Source organism: Anthonomus grandis, chromosome 1, assembly GCF_022605725.1.
Source record: "Anthonomus grandis grandis chromosome 1, icAntGran1.3, whole genome shotgun sequence".
Lineage (NCBI taxonomy): Eukaryota > Metazoa > Arthropoda > Insecta > Coleoptera > Curculionidae > Anthonomus > Anthonomus grandis.
In genome coordinates this window covers 18,444,975-18,468,493 of record NC_065546.1, presented here as the reverse complement: position 1 = coordinate 18,468,493, position 23,519 = coordinate 18,444,975, and the positions used below count along the sequence as shown (strand labels likewise).

The 23,519-nt window shown below is 30.8% G+C and overlaps 1 protein-coding gene across 1 annotated transcript; it reads right to left on the bottom strand.

The window, feature by feature from the left end:
• LOC126735496 (cyclin-dependent kinase 10) lies at window positions 1-22,701 on the bottom strand. The gene is made up of 9 exons (XM_050439506.1): window positions 22,535-22,701; window positions 22,362-22,480; window positions 22,227-22,299; window positions 7,243-7,417; window positions 6,988-7,190; window positions 6,706-6,933; window positions 921-1,139; window positions 243-364; window positions 1-186 (listed from the first exon to the last, which is right to left on the bottom strand). Exons 1-9 carry the CDS (start codon window positions 22,566-22,568, stop codon window positions 151-153), a joined length of 1,209 nt encoding a protein of 402 aa, XP_050295463.1. The 5' UTR covers window positions 22,569-22,701; the 3' UTR covers window positions 1-150.
• Between the last annotated feature and the right edge of the window lie 818 nt (window positions 22,702-23,519).

Below are 23,519 nucleotides of genomic sequence, written 5' to 3'. Positions count from 1 at the left end.
TCTTATTAATTGATAGGTCTGCTTTATTGTACACACAATGTGAATAACATAACTTCTAATATTTTTTAGCAATACTTTTATGAACCAACACTATATAAAATATTCACTTCCACAAAAAACGCATTCACACTTCACTTACTACAGCCTTATCTATTCTACCCTTCGTTTCTTAACAATCGATCCCAGCTAAAAACAAAGTAAAAATAATAATTGGAATCAATTTACATAATAAGTAAACTTACAAGATCCGAAATTGCAGGGAGATTATTGGTTTGGTCCTGCATTCCTGTATTATCCAAAACCGTCTTTGATCCTTTGATATTTCTATGTTGTGGAAACGTAGGCATTAACTTAGGGTCACAAGCTATAAAAGAATAAATAAACAGTTAAATAGAAAAATATATATCAAAAAATTTTTAGATCCTTAGCGTTAAATGTAGGCAAAATGTAAAAGGTTTCGAACCTGAAATAAAACTGATTTGATTTCTGAAGAAATACCGACAGTTCAATTTTATTTCAGTTCAAAAAAGGAACTTACGTCCTATATATAGAGATATACAAAAACATTATGAAATCTTATTACATCTATGGTAACAAACACACGTGACAGTAGTCTAGACTATTGCTTTTATTTTTTACAATAAGAAGCTTTTACACTACGATTATGTGTACCTACGATTTGTTTTTGCTATAACCTCGTAATTTTAATTCGAAGAATAATTGAAAACACAAGACTATATGTAATTTGTTTTTCTAGCGTTTGATGCCATACATATAATAAGTTCATAATGTTTTGGCGTAATATATGTTCGAAATATTGACATTTCCTATGGAATGAAATAAATTTTACTTGACGTCACTTTTCCTAACAGAAACCAGTTATACTTTCGCTATCAAAATATAGCTTTTATAATACTAACGTAGAGGAGGTTCTTTGAAGTAACTGCTTTGCAAGCATTCCTCTGCGGTGGCTCTCTTCTTTGGGTCGTACATAAACAAGAAGTTAAGAAGCCTTAGGCCAGCAGCAGACAACCACGGGAATTTCTGTTTAAGATTGTTGTAAGGTTGTTGTTTTAATGAGTAGTTTTGTAAAGCTGGAAGTTGACTGAATCCAGGCCAAATGGCATCTGAAGGTGTACCTAAAAATTTAAATTTAGCTATTATACTTATGTTTATTATTTAATTTTCAAAATTTAGTTTCTTACATTAACAATAAATGTTTTTCAAAAAATCCATTAAAATAAATTAACAACAAAGTCTCAATATCAAGAAAGGTAATAATAAAATATATAATAATAAACATCTTATAAAGCGTTTGCTTTATAATGGGATAAAATCTTTATATACCTTTTTTAATTAGTATTTGTAAACTTAACAGTCTGAATAGTGTAGCTGCATTAACATTCTTTGATAGACGGGTGATTCTATTATTCACGGAACTTTATAAAGGTTCGCTAATTAATCCCTAAACAAAAGGTATTAAAATTATTTTTGAAACTAAATATATTTATCTTATTATCTTTTCTCTGGGCATTGAAAATTATCTAAGTTTAAAAAATATTTCTAGTAGAAATGTGTAAACAAATAGTTAAAATTATCACTTCTCTGTGGGGCGACTGTCTGTAAACCTAGACGTACATTGATATAAAATGATTAAAACTATATTACAGCTAATATATTTACTATTATATAAATAATTCGTACTTTGACTATCATTGTATGGTATTATGACCGTACATAATTTTTTATATCTAAATTTATTATGCTGTAAACGAAATCGACACAAAATATGTATCACTTCCCTGTCACCCGATACTAGATAAAATGTTCACCGAAATTAAATATTTAACGGCGTTGCCGTAATTTAAAATGCAAGTATGAACTAGGCCTAATCTATTATTGAAGTTCTTTTGTTCACATCGTGCACCTGTCAGTGTGTGAAAACATCTTGGTGAGTGCAGACGTATTAATACCAAACAAATTCTCATTTATCTGTCGTCGATTAAAATAGGGTAAGTTTTATTTTATTACCGGTTTAATGATATTAATTCCTTAAGCTGTATTGCATGCGCTTGTTAATCATAAGAGTTATCGATAAAGTTTACATTTATGTGGTGTATTTTAAAAATAACTGCTAAATATCACTTCCCTGCCGTTTTAGAGACAGGGAAGTGATAAAAATATAGAATATCTATAATAATTAATTTAAAAATTATAGAAAATATATTCCTAGTATTTAAACTTTTATGTATTTATACTACATTTGGATATATTTGCCACTTAACTTTTTTTAAAAGTATTTATTGGTAATAATAATATTCTCTTGCAGAATTAAAAATGACCCAGAAAAACTAGCTGCTTTAAAGAAAAAGATAGACAAAAGTATTTAAAAGAAAAAGCTACTGGGGTACGAAAAACCATCTCTGAAATGACTGAGCGTGAAAAGCGGCAATGCAGAAAGTCGTGGCGGGCAAGATCTAGTAAATATTACAAGAAAAAAAGTTCACTTAAAAAAGAGGCTGGGGAATTCATCAGAGCAAATACACCCGTAAGCTTATGTGATGAAGCATTGATTTGTAATTCACCAATCTTACAAATTAATACGGATCAAGATCAAGCGGTTAAGGACTCGCCTAGATTAAATGCGGCTAGACAAAGATCCATTATCCAAAGGAGAAAACGTAATAAAGAAATTAAAGAAAAAGATGAGAAAATTATAAGACTTAAAGCTGAAGTTCGTAAGTATCAAAAAAGAGTTAGCAAATAGCGCAAACAAAAGAAAAGCTTAAAACAAAGTTATCTCCCACATCACAAATGTACAGAATGGCGGACAACCCTTCCACCCGAGACGAAGTTGTTAAAAAGGCGTTATTTGGAGATATTCTTGAACAACAAATTTCAGTTAACCTCAGCAACCTTAAGACTACACAGGAAAAGAAGACCATCAATAAATTGCTTTTAGGCTCTGTGGTAAAGAAAAGAAAAGTTTGGAAAACAAACCAAAGAATTATAACCTATAAAAAAATATGGAATGCGGACCAAGAAAAAAAACAAAACTCAACGACGGCACCTTATGAAGTTAGTTCATACATTCTTAGAAGATGATAAATACAGCAGATTAGGTGCAGGGAAAAGGAATATATCAAGAGAAATAAGGTTAGGAAACAAAAGAGATATAGGCTTGATACTCTTCGAAATTTGCACAATGAATTTTTAAAAACTGGTAAGGCAAAAATCAGTTATTCAATGTTTGCCAGGCTAACACCGTTTTGGATAGTTGCTCTAAAAGTTGCAGATAGGCATACATGTATGTGTACAATGCACAGCAACATACAGTTACTTGTGACAGCTTTAAATAAAGTCAAAGTGCTTAAGGTGCCAACTTATCAAAATTTGCTGATTACACTCTGCTGCGACCGTTATATTGAACGATGTATGGAACGATCATGTGAAAACTGCAACTTGATATCTCTCCCTTTCTGTAAACCAATTGATGAATCAGTTCTTGTAAAATATCAAGAATAGAATACAACTCGTGAAAATATAATTGATCCGAAAACCAAGAAAAACCGTCCAGTTATGAAAACAAAAAAATCAACTTATGAAGCTTTTCTTGGGGAATTAGTTACAAAATTTAAAAACAGCCTGGATAAAATATTTATTCATGAAAGAAATATTGTGCATCAATACCAATTTTTAAAAAAACTGAAAAAGACGCTAACTGAAAAAGATGCGGTCATTCATATGAACTTTGCTGAAAACTATTCAACAAAATACAGTGAAGAGGTGCAGTCTTTTCATTTTAGAGGGTCCCGTCTACAAATCTCACTTCATGATGTCGTGGTGTACTTAAAAAGTTCATCAAGGTGTTATTGCACAGTGTCCAGTAATCTATCCCATAACGTTCCTGCTATATGGGCTCACCTAAAACCAATATTGGCCGGATTACCAACAGAAATTGAAAACGTCCACTTTGTCAGTGATGGTCCGGTAACCCAATACCGTAATAAGCACATGTTTTACGTGTTGGCCTGCAGGTTACCAGATTTAAGTGAAAATTTTTTTACCAACTGATCTTGGAACTACCACGAAGCTGGCCATGACAAGGGTGCGCCAGATGGAGTGGGTGCTACATGTAAACGATCAAGTTGTGGCATTAGGAGGTGATATAACTAATTTATCCCAGTTTTGTAATGCAATTCAAGATCGTTGCCCAAACATTACCCTGTTTTTAATGATCAAGACATTGAAGAAATGGAATGCCTTATTTCCAAAGACCAGCCAAATCTTATTCTGTTTAAGGGTACGTTGCAAATTCATCAAGTACAAGGATGTGCATTTATGATGCACATAAAATATAAAGATATAATGAAATCTCTCAGCTGCTTTTGTAAAAATACATGTAATCATTTCCGATTGGGAGCGATTTTTTAGCGAAGTATTCCTCAGCAGAAAAAGTAAACGTAAATGATGTTTTTGGTGAATCCGACTCATCTAACAATGATGTCACTTTAAATAATACAACTGATTTGACCTTTAACATAGATGATCCTGACGGATTACTTAATATTTCCATTATTGATATAGACCCCAAAGAACTTTTTCCAGAAGACAAAAAAAAATGTAAAAATCAAAAATGCAAAAAAAAATCCGGAATTTCATCAAAATAAAAAGGAGCAAGAAGATGAGTCTAAAAATAACCAAAGAAAATCAAAAGTAAAATTCAAAAGTAAGACTCAAAAAAAGTAAAATAAAGAAAAACAAAAAAGTAGAAAAAGACTCTGATAAAAATTGTTCATGTGTTATTTGTGGTGCTTTGTATCATATTATCATACATCATATTATATGTATACTGGCCAAGATTGGGTTAAATGCCTAAAATGTACTCAATGGGCACAAATAAACTGTATAAAACTAGATCCTAACTTATTTATCTGTTGAAATGTAATTTTGACCAATAATTTTTTTTTTAAGATATTATTTTTTTCTTTTAAATGTTCTATTTTTGTATTATAACACGTAAAAAGCATTTATTTTTTAAACTTTAAAATAGGTACCAATTTCTTTTTTAGTTGATTTAAAATTTTGTTAAATAAAGAGAAATAAAGAATTTCCAAGCACTTTAAGAAATATGTTTTTTTATTCTAATTAATTATAGGTATACCTAATAAAAAAAAAACAATATTTTGTTAAGTAAAAAATTAAAAAAAACTTTATTTGTATTTGTCATTAATAAAATCATAGTAATAATTAGATAAATATTTAATAAACCAAAGAAACCATCACTTTTAGATAAATTATCACTTCCCTGTGGGTCTGCTCACTACCCTGTCCTTTAAAAACAATAAAATGCTTTAAGATAGCTATTTTTTTGTTTATTTATTATATTTTGTTTGGCCGCTTACAAGATAGGGTATTTATGCTGTTTTGTTGATCTTTACATACTATTCATACAAAATATATACAAAAATATGTTTTCACCAAATATTTGCGTTTAATTCCTTTCATTGGTAGAATCACCCAGATAAGTAAGTTTTTAATTAGTATATGCGATTAAGTAAAATGTAGATAAGTTTACATTATTGGACTGATCAATTAATTCATTGAACTGAAGTATGACCAGGTGGCTCAGAATAACAGGAACACTCTATAATTCGTTTCCTTTTTGAGCAGAACAATAAATATGGGTATGTATGTAGGTTACACAGTATTGACAATTCACCTGTTTTCTGTCATTTTAGTTTACCTTTTCGTTCATTTAGATAGAAAATTATCTTTTAAAAATAATTCATAGTAAAATAGTAAATTCACTTGTTTGGGCCTTAACGACCTGGCCCGTCCAATTATTGTGACAAAATAATGACTGCTGGTTCAATGTGTTTCGACAAGATTTATTTTTACGCTTTAAATAAAAGACTAAAGAAATCGTTATGCTAAATGTAATGACACAATGCAGTCAGCACAAGACTGTAAAATGACTGTCAGTGCTACCCTCTCTTTAGTAATTTAGTTAATTATTTTGATTATATTTAAATGAATTCATTGTGCACTTTACTTATGTACTAATTATGTGTTAAATAACAGTAAAGTATTGTAGACCTTGTTTAGTATGTAATATTATATAGTAGCTGCCATAAATCATTCATCTTGAACACCTGCAAAACTCCTGATTTTTACTGGTCACAACTATGGTGCCATCTGCTATTTACATTGTTTTTCAAGTGATCAAAATAAATAATGTGTGGTTGCGACTATACTAGTTCAAACTCATAACATTTAACATGAAACATGGTTTTGTTTATATAATATAAAATTCTAAACATTTAGAGAGATTAGATCATATGCGAGCGTATTAAGGGGAAGCTATACATAAAAACTGAACTATACATAATAACTCTAAAATGCTAATCTAACAGAATTCGTCTGTCAGATACATTAGAGAGGAAATCTGCTACTACAATATTATATATAAATACGCCAAAAGTTGTTTACAGCAAAAACCAAAATATTTAAGATAAAAACAAAACCAATCCTCAAGAACTGTCATGATCTATTTGTGACACAAATATTTAGTAAAAACTGAGATAAATGTAATCACTAAGTATTCATTAGAGTTCATTTATTTCAATTTAAGAAAATTATTAAAAAATCTCTGCTGAAATGAAAAACAAAATCTTATAATATTTACCCTTAAATACTACTCACCTAGTAGATCTACAATTAATTCCAACTGTTGAATTTCAGATCTGCCAGGTAGCAAAGGTTTGTGCCCCAATAATTCACCTAAAATGCATCCTGCGGCCCACATATCAACACTGGTAGTTTGTGTAGGGGCTTGTAATAATAATTCTGGTGACCTATACCAGAGAGTTACAACATGTGGGGTCATGGGTTTTAATGGTGCACCAAACCATCTTGCCAAACCAAAATCAGCTAAAATTGGGAGGTAAAATTACTACTTTTTAAAATTTTTACCTGAACACTTACCAATTTTTACACACCCCTTATCAGTCATAAGCAAATTGGAAACTTTGAGATCCCTGTGAACAACAAAATTATGGTGTAAATACCTTAAGCCCCTAAGAACTTGAAGCATAATACATTTAACTTGGGATTCTGTAAAAGGGGCTTGCATGTTGTCCAACAATGAGGCTAAGTCTTGTTCACAATATTCCATGGCCAAGAATATGCTATAAAGGGAGTTATTTTAGTATTTTACATAGTTTATGGAGGACAAAGTACCTTTCAAGACTTTTTCCAACAACTACTTCCTTTAAGTGGACAATGTTTTCATGCTTGCAGTTGAGCAAGACTTGAATTTCTCTAAGACTGCTTATAGGAATTCCATCCCTCTCTTGGTCCATGCGAACTTTCTTAAGGGCTACAATCTGACCGGAAATTGTGTCTTTTGCTCTATCTAATGAAATATAATAAGTGTGAGTTATCTGGCTATGTCATACAGTGCATTCACGATGAAGGGAAAAAATTCATAATCCTGGTATTTTTTTCTTCTTTTATTTTTTGGACACATCAATTACTATTGTCACATGCGTTATTTAAAATAAGAAATTTCTTTCTATACAGGGTGCCTGAAGTAGAAACCATGGAGTCAACACTCATTTTTAAATACAACACCCTGTATATTTGACGTTTTACAATTTTATTATTGCCGTATTCTACTATTACGCCGTATATATATTCAATGACATCTGGATACCTTTTGTATAATAAACCATATCATCCTAAAGTCAATGGTTTGTCAAATATGATGCCACAGAGTAACACAACATATGAACTCAAAATATAAAAATTTATTCTAGATTTATTGCAAACTAATTTTAGTTGCAGGGTGTCTATTAAATAAAATCAAACTAAGAAATCTGTCTAATTAACTAACTATGACGCCAATCAAACAATGACGCCAACATTAATTTTTTATGTGATTTCTCAGAAAGTAAGTAGACCTTATTATTTTCAAACAGTTTCCAATTTTAAAACCTACTTGATAATGGTTTGTCATGCATTTGTGAGTATAACTGTCATATTAGTGGTCATTTCACTAATAATTTTTATACTTCAATAAAATGCATTTATCTGAGAAATGAAAGAACGAATTGACATACTCATGATGATGAGTTTTGGAGACCGGGTACGTACACAACAAGACCGCTTTTTGGACATTCTACAGTATGAGGTTATCCCTGTCTTAGTTGTTTTATAGCCTGATCCACAAGAGGCTAGTAACGAGATATGCTTTCAATAAGACGAGACACCTTCTCACTTCGCGATCGCCGTTCGACAATTTCTTGATCCAATTTTTCCTAGCAGATGAATTGGATGAGTACCAGTTCAGTGGCCACTAAGGTCACTGGATAGAATCGCATTAGGTTTTTCCTTATTTGAAGTCCAAAGTTTTTGTGAATAGACCAAATAATATTCAAAAACAAGAAATCAGACTTAGCGATCTGCAAGTGATTGAACATGCGCAATTGGGAGTTATTTACCTACCTCGAAAATGCCTTGAAGTAAAGAGGCAACAAATTGAACATTAGTTAATCAGCAATAAATATTGTATACATTTTAATTTTTTAATGTCTTATGTTTCATTAGTCTTTTACGTCAAACTTCACAAATCTCTGACTTTAGGCATATGGTATGCTATACAAAAAGAATTCAGAATATATAGCAGAATTTTAAAATGATTAAACCACAGTTTCTACTTGAGGTACCATGTATAAAAATTTTTTATTGCAAAAAATGCAAAGTGACAATGCTAATCGACGTGTCTGCAAAATAAAAGAAAAAAACACCTGAATTTTAAATGAATTTGATCCTTTTATCGTGAATGCACTGTATGTAGTACCTATTTACGTATTATATTATATTAATATAATGGAAAATCTCAAAAATTTCAGTAATACAGTAGAGTCTCGATAACGTGAACGTCCCATAACGTGAACAGCCTAATTGGTATTCAGTCTATTCTTAAACGTGAACGCCAAAAATATCTCGCCTCTATAACGTGAACAAAAAAATATTTATATCGTTTTACCGTTTTACCTGTAGGCATTAAGCGGCATTTCCTATGTTCCCTTTGTCGGCAACTTTAGTACTAACTTAGTGCTTTTGCATATCGCTGCCAAATTGTATATTTTGTTTGTACATGTTTGGAAGAGATATGAAATTTGCGTCTTATTCAGTGTTTGTTCGTCGATCAATACGAAACAAGCACGATGTCTACTAAGAAAGTAAATTATTTAACTCTGGAAAAAAAAGCCCAACTCTTGTCCGATGTTAGTAGAGGTTGCGGAGTTACCTTTTTAGCAAAAAAGTATGGAATAGCCAAATCCACGGTGTGTGCAATTAAGAAGAAAAAATACCAAATTACTTCAACAGTTGCCTTGACTTTTTCTGGACTAGGTAAACGAAAATCTCAGAGACCTTCTGAATATCCATTAATGGAAAAAGCTTTGTATAAGTGGCTTTTGCGATAACGAGAGAGGAATGCACCAATAAGTGGTTTAATTTTAAAAGAGAAATCCAAGTATTTTCACTAAAAACTGTGCGACAAAAATTCCACTTTTTATGCGAGCTCGGGGTGGTTGCAAAAGTTCAAGAAAAGATTTGGCATACGCTTCCTAACAATAACTGGTGAAAAACTATCTTCTCAGCCCGAGCTGGTTTCACCATTCTTACGTAAACTTGAAGAAAAAATCAAGGACCTAAACTTAGACTATAACCAAGTATACAACGCCGATAAAACCGGCTTGTACTGGAAGCTTTTACCCGGAAAGACTTACGTATCCAGTGAAAAAAAAACTGCCCCTGAAAGAAAAACAGCCAAAGAAAGAATAACGTTTCTAGCATATACAAATGCGACTGGACTACATAAATTGACTCCTTTGGTAATAGAGAAAGCTAAAAAACCACGAAGTTTTAAGAACTCCTACATTCCTGTACACTACAAAAACTCACAATCTGCATGGACGACAGCCGGAATTTTTAAGGAATGGTTCAAAGAAATTTTTGTTCCTGAGGTAAATTTCCTGCCATAGCTATACATTTCAAAATTAAAAGTTTAACTCGAAAAACTCATCCATTATCCCAAAGATGCTGGTCATACACTTTTATAAAAGGTAAAAAACACGAAATCTACAGCATCACAAATACATTTAATAAAATAACGAGGTTACATGTTTCGCTCGACTAGAGCATCATCAGACCTAAACAATAATTAAAATTATGTAACCCGAAAACAGGAGAATTCAACAAAAACTTACCATAACATACACAAAACACCTAATATTTAAGTAAACAAAGATTACAATAAAGTGGCACTATCTATGTACAAAGAACTCAACTAAACAATCAAATCCTTTATACATTTCAGAAATCTAACCATTATTTAAGAGTCTAGAACTACTTGAGGTTATTAAAAACTAGGTGGCCATCAAAATCAAACCTTTCATTAACACAGGACAGATCTGGGCTTTTAAAAGCTTTACTAATCTCCATTGTCTCCAACAAGTCTAGTTTTTTACTTTTGTTGCATTGATGCAGTATTTTTATATTTTGGCTGTCAGGAAAATCATGTCTGGAGTCGAGAAGGTGATTAGCAAAAGCTGATCTGGTCACTGTGATTTCGGTATTTTTAAATTTATTGTATTGGGCCTTGTGTTCACTAATCCTAGTAGAAATCTTCCTACCAGACTGGCCGACGTACACTGCAGGGCACTCTTTACACCTAATCTCATAAACTCCTGGAGAAGATAGCGGGGGTAGTTTATCTTTAGTTTTAATTAGATGTCTATTTAAGGTATTATTGGTTTTAAAAGCTGCGGTTATGCCAAAGGGAGAAAAAAAGCGGGATAATTGTGACGAAATTGGTCCAAAATAAGTAAACGACCTAAAAGTTTTGATATTGTTTGTTTGTTGTCTGATAAAATTAAATGATAATTTATACTTGTTCACATATTGAAAATACATTTTATATATAGGTTTAAGAGGGAAAAAGTTACTGACTGCTAGTTGTTTAATGGTAAGGAATTCTTTTTTAAAAGCTTCACGAGAAAGTGGAATGTTAAAAAGTCTGTAAAATAAAGAATGAAAAGCAGCAAATTTATGTGAGGACGGTGATGTTGAATTATATTGTATAATATTATCTGTTGTTGCTTGTTTACGAAATATTTCAAAGGATATCTTATTTCTTTCCCTCTTAAGTAATAAATCTAAGAATGGTAAGGTGTTGTTCTGTTCCCGTTCAATTGTGAACTCAATTTTAGAGTGAAGAGAGTTGACATAATTATGGAAATTTGTAAGCTCTACCTCACTTCCATTCCAAATCAAACATATATCATCCACATACCGTTTATAAAAAATGATGTTATTTTTAAAATTACTACTCATTATTTTTGTTTCTAAGTTGCTAAGAAATACTTCACTACTTCAAAATACTACACACTTTAGTGAAGTATTTCTTAGCAACTTAGAAACAAAAATAATGAGTAGTAATTTTAAAAATAACATCATTTTTTATAAACGGTATGTGGATGATATATGTTTGATTTGGAATGGAAGTGAGGTAGAGCTTACAAATTTCCATAATTATGTCAACTCTCTTCACTCTAAAATTGAGTTCACAATTGAACGGGAACAGAACAACACCTTACCATTCTTAGATTTATTACTTAAGAGGGAAAGAAATAAGATATCCTTTGAAATATTTCGTAAACAAGCAACAACAGATAATATTATACAATATAATTCAACATCACCGTCCTCACATAAATTTGCTGCTTTTCATTCTTTATTTTACAGACTTTTTAACATTCCACTTTCTCGTGAAGCTTTTAAAAAAGAATTCCTTACCATTAAACAACTAGCAGTCAGTAACTTTTTCCCTCTTAAACCTATATATAAAATGTATTTTCAATATGTGAACAAGTATAAATTATCATTTAATTTTATCAGACAACAAACAAACAATATCAAAACTTTTAGGTCGTTTACTTATTTTGGACCAATTTCGTCACAATTATCCCGCTTTTTTTCTCCCTTTGGCATAACCGCAGCTTTTAAAACCAATAATACCTTAAATAGACATCTAATTAAAACTAAAGATAAACTACCCCCGCTATCTTCTCCAGGAGTTTATGAGATTAGGTGTAAAGAGTGCCCTGCAGTGTACGTCGGCCAGTCTGGTAGGAAGATTTCTACTAGGATTAGTGAACACAAGGCCCAATACAATAAATTTAAAAATACCGAAATCACAGTGACCAGATCAGCTTTTGCTAATCACCTTCTCGACTCCAGACATGATTTTCCTGACAGCCAAAATATAAAAATACTGCATCAATGCAACAAAAGTAAAAAACTAGACTTGTTGGAGACAATGGAGATTAGTAAAGCTTTTAAAAGCCCAGATCTGTCCTGTGTTAATGAAAGGTTTGATTTTGATGGCCACCTAGTTTTTAATAACCTCAAGTAGTTCTAGACTCTTAAATAATGGTTAGATTTCTGAAATGTATAAAGGATTTGATTGTTTAGTTGAGTTCTTTGTACATAGATAGTGCCACTTTATTGTAATCTTTGTTTACTTAAATATTAGGTGTTTTGTGTATGTTATGGTAAGTTTTTGTTGAATTCTCCTGTTTTCGGGTTACATAATTTTAATTATTGTTTAGGTCTGATGATGCTCTAGTCGAGCGAAACATGTAACCTCGTTATTTTATTAAATGTATTTGTGATGCTGTAGATTTCGTGTTTTTTACCTTTTATAAAAAAAAAAAAAAAATTAAAAGTTTGTTTTAATTTTAGGTGAGAAAGTTTCTTAAGAAACAAAGTCTTCCAGAGAAAGCACTTCTTTTATTGGATAATGCCCCCAGTCATCCCCCAGTAGAGGAACTTTTATCTGATGATGGACTAATTCAAGTTATGTATATGCCTCCCAATGTGACACCCTTAATTCAACCTATGGACCAAAACGTTATTAGGTTTACTAACTGCATTATCGCTCCATGTTTTTGGCAATGGTTGTAGCTAATAAATCTAAGGACATGAATGTCATTATCAAACAATACAACCTCAGGGATGCTATTTTAAACTTATCACGAGCATGGAATAAATTAGAACCAGCAACCATTAAAAAGTGTTGGAAAAATATTTTCGAAAGCCAAAGCAATGATGATCGTGAAGACACAATACCCTTGGCAACTCTTCGTCAAGAATTGCTAAGCCTGAATAGCATTGTAGAGACTAACCTCAATTTATTAGAAGAAATTGATCCAGGGCAAGACTTCGAACGTGGAGATATCGAAGAATGGAATAAAGATGACTTCGTTGAACATGATGAGAATTGTACTGCAGTACTAATCTAATGATTCAGAAACTGAACAGGATCAAGATGCAGAGGCTTCTCAGGCTATGGATAAAGTCACTCACAGGCAGTTCGTATATTTAACAGAGGTCTAGAATGGGCGGAGCAAAACAATGCCGACTTCGAGGATATTCAGTCTTTACACAAATTACGTGAATGTGCAACTATTCTTTCAAACAAACAACGTATCCGTCAAACAAAGTTAGATAACTTTTTTCTAAAAACAACGTACATTGTACTTACTTATATACATATACTTACCTATATAATAAATATTTTTTTCTTTATACCATGTATAAACATATACATATACATTTTCAACTATGTATTACCAAAGAAAATAATAGTAAACTATAGAAAATCCATCCCGTGTAAATTTTTTGACCACCTAAAAGGATCCCCGCTTTTCGAGCGAGGATCCATCGGTGAAATTACGCGTTGAAATCTGGCCGATCGCTTGGCTGTGTTGCAAAATTTAATTCGGCTGCTGCGACTCGGCTGAGCAATACAATATTATTTTTATTATTCGCGAACTAGAAGAGAGAATCCTACCTTAAAGATGTTTAAATTTCCTTATAAAAATCCAAGTATTTGCGAAAGTTATAGATTTTAGAGATATAAGATTTTAAATTGCAGTAAGTCCTAGAGTTCTATAAACATACTCAACCTTAACAGTGCCTTAGTAAGTAAGTACAGGGTGTTCCATTTAAGAGGAAAAACGGCATATTTTTTTACTTTCCCGGTATATTTAAAAAAAATTGAAGATAGCCAATCGACGTATTTTAACTCGAAGAATTTCAAAATCGTAATAAGAAAACAATTCCATAAAAAACAAAAAAGACTGACGACATTGTTTTCTTATTACGATTTTCAAATTCTCCGAGTTAAAATACGTCGATTGGCTATCTTCATTTTTGTAAATATACGGAAAAAGTAAAAAATATGCCGTTTTCCTCTTAAATGGAACACCTTGTACCTAAAGTTCGTTTCATGGGTCTTTAACTGTGGCTCCTAGAAGAGCCAGGTATAAATACGTATATTTTTACGCTGAAAGTTACAGCTGAATACCTGTGAAATGAACATCACCTACAATCTATATCTATCTCAAGTTTTAATTGGGAACTATTCGGCAATGAAAATTACAGTTAACCAAAAACTATAATTTTCTGACTTTTAGGTAAATGAAAAATTCTAAGGTGGTAAAACTATGAGGTGATGTACAAAGTTAATTTTTGAATACTGAAAATTAAATTTAAAGAATAAAAATATATAATACCGGTTTAAATAGTCAAATTACAAAACAATAATTAGTTTGAGATAAAACCTTAAAAATAGTACCATAAAAAATAATAATAGTTATTTATTAGAGTAAAATAGGCGTTTTAAAATTACTGCCTTTGCTAAAGCTCGTGTAGTAAACTTCATCATTTTAGTCCCTATTAATCATTTTACTGCCTCATCTGTAAAAGTCAATAAAGTGAACTTTTTGAGTGAAGGCGAAAAATATATTATTTTATTTTATTATACTGAATCTTCTAATCTTGACCAACTTTAAAGTATACAAACTCAAAAATTAGCGAATCGTCGAATTTAGATCATCAGGTTGACAAAAAATATAAGTTACGCTTTTCTTTTTAAATAGGTAGGTATTATATGATACCAATTTTGGGGAAGATTGGGGATCGTTGATATAAATATTTTTGATAGAATTTCTCTTTTGCGCGCCATCGTTTTTTTGTGCTCATGCAGTTTTGTATACTTAGTGTTGCTATTGCTAAGTGGGACACAGGAAATTCCATGTTATTTTTTATAGGGATTGGCTTTCTTTTTTAACTTAGAGAAAAAAGTATTAAAATTTATTAAAGAGCACTAAAATCTACAGCCTATAAAATAGTACAGCAATAAAATAGCACGTCACGCACAGACATTTTTTACTTATTTAAATAGCTTAAATCTCTACCACTTGTTACTTTGATAGTCAAAATACCTTTGACATATATATCAATTCACGCCGGTTCTGTGAGCTTTATTAAGCTTTATAGCCAAAAATATATATAAAAATTAAAAAATTATGTTTTTTTATTGCAATGTATTTACAGGTAACAACCAACATTTTTTTATCTTGACTAGTGGACCGTTAAATAAGTTTGTCATTTTATACATGCCTTCTGTATTGGTAGTAAATACAGTAGTTCAGTCCAAAAGATGTTTATTTTGTCCAAAAAACATTTTATTGAATATAAAATGCAAGATTGTTTGAGTCTCAAAATAAAGAACAAAATTATTGCTCAAAAAGAGATTTCTACTTGGCTAGGAAGTAAGGACGATTCTTGTGACTCACACAAACTTTTTTTAGTGCATCATTTGGTTATCAGTAATATATTTAAATTTTGCAAATGGGACGAGCTTTTAAAAAAAGAACAAAAACAAAAACTAAAAAATTTAAAAAATAAGTAATTTTTTGTATTATTTGTTATTATCAAGCTTTCTTCATTATACAGGGTGTCCCACGAACTGACGCGATCGATATATCGAAAACAATTTTTTCAGTTGGTAACATGATAAGGCTAATGGAGACATATGACTAAAATATGTTCATGATGATGGCATTTCCGGTTATACCATAAGTTTTTGCTAACTTCCTTATTTTAAAAGGCACGCTGTACACTTCATTTAATTTTTTAATTCTACGTTAAATTTAATCTACGAAAAACATTCATGAATGAATGTTTTTTACTATTGAAGGATATTTCCAAACTTTGTGTTCTCAAGGCGCATGCCATTTAGCCAAAATATTTAAAAAATATTCGTATTTGATTAAGAATGTTATTGCGCCTGTTAAAAATTTGACTCCAATTTATTTCAACACCCTGTACCAAATTTGGTACACTTATGTTTTAAGTGGTCCTGAACAATAATCCAGTACCATTTTTCAAAAATAAATATCGCTAATACTACTTCTCGATTTTTCGCACTTCAAACTTGAATAGAGTAGGCCAAGACCTGCTTTCTCTAAATGTCGAACTTGCCATTTTTGACCATCTATCCAACAAAAAAAAGTTTTTGAAAATTGGTCAAGAAATAAAAATTTTTGAGGGGTGGCTAACCTTTAAGTGGGACACACTGTATAGACATAATTTAATATAAGCTAATGAGCATTAACTTCCTGTATAACCGGAAGTGCCACCAGCATAAAAATATTTAAGTCGTATGCCTCCCCATCCCTATCAACCCTATCAAATTGCCAGATTTTATAATTTCTTGTTTTCGAAAACAATTCTTTTGTAAATGGTTTTCGACTACGTTCATCCAGGGACACGCTGTATTAAAAATGTGCATATTTTATTTGCAATTTTTTTGTCAACCGCCCATTTTTTTAACTAGTTTGTGGATTTTTTAGGGAGAAAATTAAGAAAACAATACCCATTAATTGCATCAAAATTTATGTTTTTTTTAATCTGAGACACCCTGTATTCTCATATTTATGAAAAATCCTACAATTTAAGTTTGAACACTTAACTGTATCAATTATATAGCTGTAAATTAAAATAATTTGTATTTCTATTGTATTAGATATATATATATTATATACAGCGTGTACAGGTGTATTAGATGATATATATTATATGTATGTGATGTACATATAAGTATAAGTATTAGAATAATTTTCTTTTTTTTCGTCTAAAAGTGTTAAATATTTGCGAATCCAAGATTTTAGTAATAAATGTTATAAAAATGTAAATATGTACTACCTACATGTATATAAAAATCCAATTTTAGAATAACTTAAGTAGGAAGTATAATATACATATACTTAGTACATATACATATATTATGTAAGTACATACCTATATTATTAAAATTAGAAGTTTTAAAATTTTTGTTATAAAATATAGGCAATTATGCACCAAAATTCAACCCGGCATTCTGTCCTGTTTAATTAGCTTTAAACCATAACTTTAAGTTTTTTTATAAAAATAATATAGGTACTAGTAATGTTTCTTTGATTTTGTTAATTAAAATGTTTGTGAGAATTATTTTTTATTAAAACATATTAAAACATATTCCTCCACTTTGTTCCTAATTAACTTCAAATGTCAACTTTAAAGATTAAGGCCTTATCAATAATAATTCTGCGATGCGGTACAAAGACAAATCAATGCAAAAAATGCCAAAAATTAAGTCTTTATAGATTTGGAATTATTTTATTTTTCTAGGCACGCGCATTTTTTTTAATTTTAGCGTTTGAAATAATAATGGAGAAATTTTAATTTTAATGCGAACAAAACCAAAATGATGACTCAACAATTTTTCGCGATTTTTACAAATTTTTTTAATGCAATAATATGGTAGGTGTAAGATTTTATGTAGTTTTACAGAAGCAAATAATGCAGGCGACAAAACCTCACTATATATTAAGGCCCAAGCAATTTTATCTCAGTGTATCTAAATAAATAAGGTAAAAAACATCACAGTCACAAGTTTCTAATAATAAGTTAAATCAATATGTTAAGAATAAACTAAAAATTAATTAAAACATCCATTTTCCCAAAACTTAATTTTTGCTAATACCTCGTTCTGCCTTTATACGGCGCGGCGCGAGAGAATTAGATAAAATTTAAAATGTTCAGTATCAGTAATGGCAACGTCGCTTCGATTCTTACACGGTTAGCGCATAAAATATTATTATTTAAGGAAGCATTGATGTCTCCTTGTCGGTTCACAGCTTGCCATTTACGTGGGTTATCTATTCGTTAGTATAATTATCTTTGGTATTACTAACTGTATAACATGTTTTTGTTTGATTTTCCAATAAAATATATATTCAAAGTATATATACGTGTTAGTTTATCATGCGATTAACTTTATCCAGTAACATGAACTCCTCGAAAACATGAACACGGTGATCCCAAATTAGTTCACGTTATCGAGACTCTATTGTACTAAAAATTGTGGGTATTTAGTTTGATATTATTCAAAATTGTTCAATTTAATAAAATCATCTTAATTCTCTTGTTCACAATATTCCATGGCCAAATAGTTGTTATAATTTACAATATATTCATAATTTCCCGTCAGAAAGCTCATTCGACAATAATGCTATAATACTATAGAATAATACTATAGAATGAATACAATCATGGTATTAAATGCCTAATGCTGTTTATATAACGAGTTAGAGCGAAGAAAGACAAGGTAATGCAAAATCAGTTGTTGTTTTAGAAAACATTGATGCTGTGCAAGAACCACTAAATAAAAAGATTGAATATAATATATTGATTGATAAGCATATTTGTGGATTACCATGAAAAGCATCATTAAAATATTGCATAAACTTTTTTTTGCATAAGCTATGAAAAAAAATGGCTTCATGTTGCACTTATTATAATTTACCAAGAACTCAAGAAGATGTTCATGTCAATTGGTGATTAAAAATGCTAAAAACTGGAATAGAATAGCCAGAGTATCAAAATCTTGAATCTCAGATAGCTGATCAGGACACAAAATAGTGCCTACCAAGATAAGCTGAATTTAACAAAAATGATTCGTGTACAGAGTACATCTAAGCAAATGACTACTGATTCTTCAAAATAATTGGACATCTGACAACCATTAAGCTAATAAATATTAACCATATAAATAATAAAGTTAAGAGTAAAGTAAAATAGATTCTGAATGGTATACCAGCATTTGTTTGCAGCAAAAGCTTTTTGTAAAATATGGAAAAAGAAACAGCAAGGAAGGATCATGTATCATGACAGTACCTTTCACTCATTAGCTGAAATAACTACTCTAGGTTCCTTGTTATTTCGTGTTATAAAAATTATTTATTATAGATATTTAGGGATAACAATAAATACTTATTTGAAAAGGTGTGACAACATGTGACACATCTTGAAAATAAACAACTATTTAATAGTACTAGTCACAAGTAAATAAATATATTGTTTACAAAATGAGAATATAAAACCATTTTCCTAAATCAATTTAATATGCATGGTTAGAACTTTTTTATATTTATAAAGACTTTGGCCATTTCATTAATTTTTTTTGTTTTTTATTATTTTAATTTCCCTTGGCAACAAATTGTAGAATTTGGATCCCAAGCAGCCTATAAACTTTACATTTATGCTTCTCATGTTTAATGGAAGGGACAAGCAATTAAGATCATTATTTCTAGTGAATTGTGAATGACTAGTAATTCTTTTAGATATATCAAAAGTATGAACAAATAAACACACATGCTGAATATACAGACATCCTACATTGCTTATATTTTCATTATATAAAATTTCAGTGTGATGCATTTTATTTTTTTTTAATAAATGATCTTTAAAACATAATTTTGTACTACATTCAAAGGCTGCAATGTACTTTTGTAGGTACAGCCCCATGCTATGATGCAGTATGTTATTAAAGATTCTACTAAGGACTTATAAATGAGAATACAAAGTTTAGTACTTAAAATTTCTCCTAGTATGTAAAATTTTTGGATAAAATGTCTAATTCTTCCAGCAAAACGATTAATGTTTTCTGCCCATTTGAGTTGTTCTTATGTTAAGACGAAGAACATTTAATAATTTTTTTATTTTTTGAGCTAGTTGATTAAAATCTACTAATTCACCCAACTGTTCTTGTGTATCTGCTGCAATTTGTTCCAGAACCTCTGTCTTCATTATTTGGCAACATTGTGGATTTGGACATATATTTGTGATTGGAGATTTGTGATAAATTAGTTTCTGACCTTATCCGGACTGGTTGGCTTGTACTAGTTTTTCTTATATAAATTTTTCCATTAAAACTATATACAGAATAAAGATTCTTACTTCTTTTGATTTCCCTGGCCTTTTTATATAATAGTTAGGCCTGAGATGTGAAGTCCTCATTGAAAAATATTTTTCCTGTTCCCGGAAGATTACTTGTCCTGGGATTTATTCCCTTAAGTTCTCTACTTTTTTTAAAACACTGATTTTGGAAGATTGATCCATAAGTCTAACCAATGTAGGAGCAGTGTCTTGCTTACCCAGTCAATAGCATTCCTGAATGGTATTGGAAGGTATGTTTAGCTGTACTGATTTAAAAATCTGCTAAATGAATTTTTCAGTTCTTAATTCAGTTTGCTTTTCTACTCCATTTATGATAATATTCTTTTCTTCTTCCTCTTGTAGATTCATCTTGTTTTCCAATATTTAAACTTTTTTTGTTTAACACCCATTTTCCTCCTTGATCCTTTACATGTCCACTGACATATTCTCCATTAAATGTTTCTGATCATCAAAACAGTCGGAAATGTGTTGAATGGATTTTTTAAGCTCACCCATTTCCTTCTCCATTTCCCTCTTGAGAGGACTTAGCTGTTCAGCTAAGAGCTTCTTTATGATTGTTTTCCTCTGCTGCTCATCCAGTTCTGACATTTTGGTGGTTCCACTAGTTAAAGCAGATTGTCAACAATTTACAATCTCTTTTTTATTATCCAGTTTTTTAGTTACTTTTGCTCGACTGGCACAGCTAGGGTGGTAAGCTGCATTACAGTTTTTAAGTATACAAAGACTTCTTCCAAGACTTTACTTATATTATGTAAAAAGTCCAACTAGTCTTGTTGTGTACTCATCTGGTCTCCAAAACCAATCATCATAACTATTTCAATACATTCTTTCTCAGATAAATGCATTTTATTAAAAGATGATTTGTGAAATGACAACTAATATGACAATTATAACAGAACACAGAAAAAATTAATATTGGCATCATAGTTTCTATTTGAGACACCCTGTACCAAAGAAAGCATTTATTAAATTTTTTTCTAAAAATTTTTATGCTTTAATTTTATATGTTCTATTAATTCATATTTGAGTAATGATTGACTTAAGCCATATGGTTTGCTATTCAAAATGTATTTACAATATACCATATAATTCTAAAAAATCATTATATAGAGGGTGTTCTATAAAAAAAAAACTGAATGGTGGTTTTGAATGAATAAAGGTTTATTTTCTACTTAAGGAAGGCAGCCTGTATAGAAATTTTTTATTTAGAAAAGAACAAGTAACAATATAAATTGATGTGCCTCAAAATTAAAGAAAGAAAAAATACTTGAATTTTAAATGAATTTGCTCTTTTCATCATGAATGCACTGTATATATGTATATTTTGAAAATGATATAAATGTGTGTAATCGAAATAATTATTTATGTAACAACTGTATAAAATTAACCTTTTTTTATGAATGGGAAAATTGGTGTATGGGCCAAAGGCAAATACAACAATTTAAGATAATGTAACATACAAAATTTACTACCCAAGAAAACATAAAAAGAAATGAAAAATACTTAAATACTATATGCACATAAAAAAACTACTTTATGCACTAGTGAGTAAAAAAAACATCAAAAATTAATATTAATTAAGTAATTAAAAATTAAGTAAATATTAATTACTCAATGTAGTGTTTTGGCACTAGTGTGCAAGAAGTGAAACTTTACAAACCCTGGGAAGTGCTTACTTTCCACATGGTAGTAGAAAAATAAATATTTTTAATAATTAATAAAAATTTTCAAGAATTTATATTATGGTGAAAAATGTACACATATTTATAAATGACATAGAAATATTTCCCGACATGTTATTGTCAAAACTGGACTGTATTTTCTCATAAGTGAGGTTTTCAGAAAAGTTGGGTTGGGTTTATGGGCCACTTACAAACTTGAAAATTCACTGCTCTGCCATTCGAATATTGTTTCTGGTGAAAAATTACAAACATTTTAAGCCTTTTCCCATAATTTTAGATGAGATTTTCAGCAAAATAGAAGCAAGATTGTACCAAATATTTTAATAAAAAAAAAATACATACACACAATTCCATAGGTTCCTTCTCCAATTCTGTTAAGCTTTTCAAACTCTGACACAAATCGGCATCTACCAAGCTGGAACCAAACCACATAGGATAATAATTAATTTAAAAAAATAACAATATTCATGTGCTTACAACATCATTATCAGGTATATTCATCGCTTTGCCATTCAGGAAGGAGGTTAATATCCCCTTTTTGGTAATGGGAGCAGAAGGTTCAGCACCATTTTCAATTTCTTTTGGTTTAGATTCAGCTGAAAAAGAATAATTTGTTGGGATGGCTCCATAACTGAATGTAAAATACTTACATGGTTTCGTTTGTCTTAAAATATCCACACTCATGGTAAGGAACCGTTCTTGTTTTTCGCCGAAAACTGTATCTGAGGAACAATCAGAATTAGACAATATAAAAATTACTTGATTACATGAAAACCACAAGTTCAAACAGCCGGAGTCAAACAAACAAAAATAACTGTCAAAATGTCAAATCTATTATGTCTGATCATTGACAATATTGACATCTGAGTCTGTCATGACATATGAGCCTGTCCAAGCGAGGGGTAGTTAAAACCAAAATGCCGCTTCACAAGCGACATTTGAGCCATATTTTAGCGAGTATAAGGCAAGGCGCAAATTGAGACGCGTATAGCGCGTGTGCCGCGACGCAGCACAGCACGTATTTTTGTAGCCTGGTGAATATTATGAAACAGCGCAAATTGGTGACGCGACGCGACATGTCGCGACTCGCGTCTACGTGCAGTCGCGTGGTGCAGTGATTGAAACGCAGTTTCTCGCGCGTGAGCGTGCCTGGCTGTATTGACAGGAGTTCATTGGCAATTTGTCTTTATATTTACAATGGGTTCGGAAGAGTAGCTAATAGAGGTAGTCAGAAAACACAAAGAACCTTATGATACAAAACATCCGAACTACATGAAAACCAAATTAAAGACTAGGATTTGGGGTGAAGTTGCAAAGGAGTTAAAGTTTAAAGACGGTAAGTAACAATATTTACATAAATAAAAGAGTAACTAACATAGTACATAGTTTTAGTAATTTCTACTCATAACCGTTTGGTATTGCCATGGAACACTTCCCCAATTATTGAAATATTCTGTGAATTTTGCTCTCACTGTAAAAGCATGTACCGAATTCCTCGTCTGATTACCATGTAATGGAACTAACTGATTCGCTGGCAATTTTTCAATGTCCTCTAACTCCCCATTAAGTGTTGATTCGGTCGTCCTTAAGTAATTATGCAGCACGCAAGCTGCCTTTGTAATATCTCTCACCGTA